We start from the raw sequence: 6370 nt of genomic DNA, 5'->3' as shown, positions 1-6370 counted from the left end.
AGCTGGAGCTTCATGGAGGTGTCGCTGGACGGTAAGATGCATACGCGCACTGCGCGCGTTCATGTGGAGGATGCCAGGCCCCATTGCAACCATACCGATTGCAATGGGATCCAGAACCCACCATTGCTCTATGGTACCTATTGCATTTTAAAGAATGTATTTAAAGCATAACATACTGTAGAGTTGTCAAAGAGTTGCCGATAGCAGGAGAGTTAGGATATTTGCTTAATGTTGCCAGGCTAATTACTCAACTAAATATTGTAATGAGACAAGCTGATGAATAAAGAAATTGACAGGAGGGAATCACTCATGTTTGTTTTAGGATCTGCTACTTCAATCACAGGGTGCAGCAGAAATCACAAGCTCAGAAAACACACCAAACTAAATGGATGGTCAAATAACAGACTAAGGACCTACTGGATTGATAATCACCAGGACAAAGCAAAGCAGAAAAATTGTTCCCAGCAATCTGGTTTGGTTTAAATACTCCACGCAGCCGATGTGTTCTCCTGCTAAGACTTAACAGCTATCTGAGACGTCATGGCAACACTGCATTGTGCAATCTCCTGACCTTGTATTTGGAGTGCATTTTTCCCAAAGGGTGCCCTAATTCCAAAATCAGGATCTGGGTAACGATTCAAACTGCAGGGTACCTAGGGTGGAAGTTTCTGGCAAGGCAAAACTTGGTCTCTTAGGGTTGGGACTGCTGTAGCTCAAAACCTTTAGGGAGACTTGCCTCCCACTTTTTTTCCATGTTTGAAGATTTGTCTTCTTCCAGTGGCATGGTAATTCTTGACAAAGTCCATCCACAATGTTCATGGCCATTTGGAACAAAGTCTAAGTTCTGTTTAACAGATAGAGAAAGTTTAATATCAACTCTTAAAAAAAGATGAGGAAAGCCTGCAGCAATTTCTGTAGAGGCTCTATTAAAAGCTGCTGAATAATTTCTGCGTTGCAAACACAGCTTGGAAGAAGTATAAATTAGAGGGCCTCATAAAACAAAGGTTGATATGGTACTGCAATTCAAATTGGGGAGGGCTTAATTCATAAAGAATCCCATTGTTAAGAGGATGCATCCATTCACTTGGCAACAATGATCTAGATTTCATTATGACTCAATAGTATCACGTAAAGCAAATTGACCCCATACTCCAAGGTCTGAATAGCTTCAATTAATTATGTTTCCCCAAGCAACTTCTTTTACGCAATGGCACATTTAGAGGGGAAAAAAAATCTAGTCAGCGCTCTCGTCATTCTACCAGTAGATCATTATGAAAGTAAGTTCAGCTTACTTTTCTAGTTAAAACACTTCTAAGTTGTTAGTGAGACTCATGATGTTAGGAATGAAATACTTCGTTGGACAAAGAAACATTCTGCTTTAGTTAAGGTTGCAAGAATTGGATATGTCTAGTTTAATGAAAAGTCGTCCAAGGGGCAACATGATAGCAGCATTCCAATATCTAAGAGGTTGCCACAAGGAAGATGGTGTTGACTGTTCTCCAAAACCCCTGAAGACAGGACAAGAAACAATGGAAGGAAGCAAGGAGAGAAGCAACCTAGAACTAATAAATTTCCTGACAGAATAATTAATCAGTGGAACCACTTGCCTCCAGAAGTTGTGGGTTCTCTAGCATAGGGGGTTTTAAAAGAAGAAATTGGACAACCGTTTTTCCGAAATGGTATAGTTCTCTGAAATGCTTGAGCAGGAGGGTTGGACTAGAAGACCTCCCAGGTCCCTTCCAACTCTGTTATTCACCCTAGCCAGTTTCAATCTATCATACTTACCTTTATTAGGAAACATCTAATACACTGCCACTCCTAATTTGTAACAAATGGTACTGAAAGAATACGTTTATGAAGGCTGTGGTTTGCTGGTTACTTACACCATTTTCTGTCTCCTAAAAAATACCAAGCTAATAAGCCAAGCAGCTCTGATGATATGTCAAACACCAACTATAGGTTGCTATCAAGTTTATTACTTTGCTTCAGAATAATTCTACAGGCTAGCCGAAAAGGTACTTAAAAGGGGAAATGAACAAAAGTATAAATGTAAGATTTATTTTGTTCAACTGGAAAACTATTATATTTTTCTTCTAAACAGAAACCATGGAAAACCAGAGCAAAATGGAAGGCTGTAGGGTTCAATATAAGTTGGAGGTTGGCGATGAAACTGCTATCAATCACTTGATTATTATATAAGGCCTTTGAGGTGATATATTAGGTGAGGGAGCCAGGTGCCTGTTTTTCACATCAATTAAAAATTACATTAAATAGAGTTGATATGCTTAAGTGCCACATATTTAAAAATCTGTTTTAGATCACAGCAAGTCACAATTTCCTGGAAATCGTTTGCTGCATTTTAGAGAATTCCTAAAACTCTTTTAAGCAGGGCTTCAGCCCTGAGCTCTGTTTTCACTGGCAGCAGGCTGTTGCAGCCGAAAACGGAGCTCAGTGGCCCATTTTCGTTGGTGCAGCGCTCGGGCCTACAGGCACCCCCCCGACACAAGCAACATCAAACTGGCCATGTCCACCCCAGTCCTCCGAGGTCAAACTGATGTGGCCCTCAATGAAATCGAGTTTGACACCCTTGTTCTAGTGAGTCAGACATATCATAGCCTTATCCTTTGCTGATCCTGTTTGAAAGAGCAGCAGAGATTCTTATGGCGATACAAGTGAAGTGGTACTTTTTTATGTTTAAATTTAAACATTTTGGAGCACAATTTTCAAATCAATGTACGTTTAAACTGTGTAAACAAAAGACCCACTCATCAGGCTCCTTTGAGAATCTAAAGTGATTTGGGGTTTTGTTCCTGGGGATGGGCAATTTTTTTTGTGATTATAAAAGCATCATCCATCTATGAAATTGAGAGCAACTCTGTGAACTATGGTGTTCGTTTTCTGTTGCAGTCTTTCATAAATCTCGGGCCTGATCGTCAGATGATGTGGCACACTGATATGTGTCTAAGTAACCGCAGAAGAACATTGTGGAGAATGTCATCACTTTATGGTGACATTTCCATCACACTGATTCTTTTAAACTCTCCCAAGTTGAGCAAAGGTTGTCTTTAGAGATATAAGAATTCAAAGGGCTTGAAATAAGAAATCTTTTTTTAAATTGACATCAGAACAGCTGAAGAAAATAAAAGTCAAATGTTTCAGTTTAAAACTTTTTTATTTTTGCTTCATTAGTCAATCTGTTCAGTTGTTTCAATTTCCCCCTTTTTTCCTATAAACAGCCACAGCCATGCAAATGCTCAGAATTAGGGAGGTTGTTTTGAATGTAGAGGGGGAACTCTATATTCTTTGCCTGCCTGCCTCTATCTATCGTCTGCCTGCCGATATCCATCCATCCATCCATCCATCCATCCATCCATCCATCCATCCATCCATCCATCCATCCATCTAGTCTGTCTATCATCCATCTATAATCTATCATCTTTCTATCATCTCTAATCTACAGTATGTTCATCCATCTATCTTGTCTATCATCCATCTATATCTAATCTAATCTAGAGCCGAGGTGGCGCAGTGGTTAAATGCAGCACTGCAGGCTACTGCTAGATCAGCAGTTCAGCGGTTCAAATCTCACCGGCTCAGGGTTGACTCAGCCTTCCATCCTTCCGAGGTGGGTAAAATGAGGACCCAGATTGTTGGGGGCAATATGCTGACTCTCTGTAAACCGCTTAGAGAGGGCTGAAAGCCCTATGAAGCGGTATATAAGTCTACTGCTATTGCTATTGCTATCAGCTTTCTATTATCTCTAATCTACAGTATATCCATCCATCTATCTAGTCTATCTATCATCCATCTATATCTAATCTATCAGCTTTCTATCATCCATCTAATCTACAGTATATCCATCCATCCATCCATCCATCCATTCATCCATTGTCTAAACATGTATCCAAACATAAACATTTATAGTTTATCCCCTCCCCCTAACTCAAACAGTGCATCTTGAGAGAACCTCTTTTCAAGAGCTGCAATGTTTCTGGATTACGGTAATTTGAGGGGGGAGAGGGGGAATCTGCTTTGGATGCATATCTTCCCATTACAAATTTAGAATCTGATACCGGACCACTCTAGAAAGAAGGAAGTATACGTTTAACAGAAATCTGTTTTTCCTACCATCAATGTCTACATACTCTGTCTTGCTGGATCTTTTGTTACAAAATGGGCAGAAAGCTGGCTGGCTAATATTCATTTATAATTCTGCATATGCTGCCTCCCCTAAGGAACTGTAGGTAAAATATGGCAGCTATATCTGGATTTTCTTATTTCTGCAATGACCCAGATTGCTGTACATGGATGATGTGTAGTCGATAGACCAGGCAACCATAGAAAATTGATCAACCCCTTCAGTTCAATGTTACTTATTGAAATAATTGTAGACACCAGAAATGTTATATGAAAGGATTCTCTAGTGTACTTATATTGGATATGCACTCAAGCTTACAGTTCTGTGTTCATGCATATTGGGGGCTAGAAAGGGAGCAAGAGAGGTATCAACGGATTACAATGAATTTTTTTTAGTACTCAGGTTTTTTTTTTAATGCTTCCATTCAACTAAAAAAAGACAACATTTTCCAGTTTATGTAGAAATTATGTTTATTGCATTGTTTGTATTTGAGTGTCTTGACAGCTAGCTGCCTTTGAGGGTGGCAATTTATAGCAACGATAAAATTTCAGTAAAGAAAAATAAATTAGAACATTAAATGATTCAACTATTGTAAACTGAAGTCACAAATGTGGCTTTCCATTATGCAGCCGAGTTACAGGTTTTTTTTTTCTTTTCTTTTTTCCAAAATGTATTTGTGTTTTGCTAATTGGGTTTTTACATGAATGATGTTCAAACTACAAAGTTTCCGTAGAAAAATCTATGTTTTCCTTATGTTCAAAGCTAAAGGAGGTTGCTTTGACTGCAAAATGCTCAATCCTAGAAGGGTAATTGTAGTGTTTTCCCAAAAAATAAAATAAAAAATAAATAAAATTAGAAGAGAAAATTGTTGGAAGGTAAAGTCGTTCAAGAAAAGCAAGTCGTTTTTGTTTTTGGGTCATTCTCATCTTTTTTTTTTTTTTGAAGGCATGTCCGCAATAAAATAGTTTTTAATTGAAAACAGTAAACAGGAACCTCCATGCAACAGAACCATTATCATTTCCAAGCATGCAAGGTGCTTTTTAAAAAATTAAAAAATAGAAGGTGCCTCGAGAATGCTGGCAGTTTTATATTTGCAACATACCGTTTTTGTTTGTTTGTTTATATATGTATATATCTATATATTTATATATTTACATTTGTTACTGATCAACTTTCCTTACAAGCTTCAAAGATAGGAAAATATACAGTACTTTTGCATATAATGGTATATCCTTGTAGCCCCTGAGTCAAGTATTGAGATTTTGATAGAAAAAATAATAGTAAAGGAAGAAAGAAAAAAGAAAAAAAAAACCAGACGTTAAAAGCACTTACATTTTTAGGTGATGTAATAATGCAAAAGGGTCATTTCCCAGGAAGACCAGGATCAGAGACATGCCTATGGAGACCCAACATTCCTGTCGTGCTTAGGGGAGATTCGGGCAAGGATGGGTGCCTATTTGGGTGGAGGTAGGTCTTACGGAGTGATGGGACTGGCTCTACAGAGCAGTCGTGCTCCTGTTCCAAAAGGGAAGCCAGGTTATCTTCCGAGGCCAGGTGAAGATGCTCTCCACTTGAGAGGGATTCTTTGGATTTCTCTTTCAATTTGTCAAGATCCAAGAATTTGGGACCCTGAGAAGACACAACAACAAAAACATGGCTCCGTGGTGTTTATTGGCATTAAAAAGCAGCGCAGAACATTTGTGGGTTGTTTTTTTTTAACGAGTTTACACTACTGGAGAATTTATTTAAAAATCATCAGTGCTGAAATCAGAAGCTTAATAAAGGTGCTTCATCTATAAGACCCATGGTGGCCCAGTGGTTAGAAGGCAATAGAATAGAATAGAATAGAATAGAATTACAGAGTTATAAGCGACCTTGGAGGTCTTCTAGTCCAACCCCCTGCTTAGGCAGGAAACCCTACACCACTTCAGACAAATGGTTATCCAACATCATCTTAAAAACTTCCAGTGTTAGAGCATTCACAGCTTCTGGAGGCAAGTTGTTCCATTGATTAATTGTTCTAACTGTCAAGTGTGGCCTTAACAAGGCATTATAAAGTGGCATTAACACTTCACGTGATCTTGATTCTATCCCTCTGTTTATGCAAACTAGAACCATGTTGGCTTTTTTGGCAGCTGCTGCACACGGCTGGCTCATATTTAAATGGTTGTCCATTAGGACTCCAAGAACCCTTTCACAGTTACTACTATTGAGCAAGGTACCACCTATACT

At 38.7% G+C, this 6370-nt stretch overlaps 1 protein-coding gene across 1 annotated transcript in view; it reads right to left on the bottom strand.

Moving 5' to 3' along the window:
* Positions 1 to 5500: 5500 nt before the first annotated feature.
* The window catches only part of KCNH7 (potassium voltage-gated channel subfamily H member 7), a 355108-nt gene continuing 354238 nt past the window's right edge, over positions 5501 to 6370 (bottom strand). Inside the window, exon 16 of the mRNA XM_032225757.1 lies at positions 5501 to 5767. Coding sequence (XP_032081648.1) covers positions 5501 to 5767 — 267 coding nt within the window. The remainder of the gene's footprint in view (positions 5768 to 6370) is intronic.

Source organism: Thamnophis elegans, chromosome 1 (genome assembly GCF_009769535.1).
Source record: "Thamnophis elegans isolate rThaEle1 chromosome 1, rThaEle1.pri, whole genome shotgun sequence".
In the NCBI taxonomy this organism is placed as follows: Eukaryota; Metazoa; Chordata; class Lepidosauria; order Squamata; family Colubridae; genus Thamnophis; species Thamnophis elegans.
Note: the sequence above shows the minus strand (reverse complement) of the source record. Positions and strands in the feature narration are given on the sequence as shown.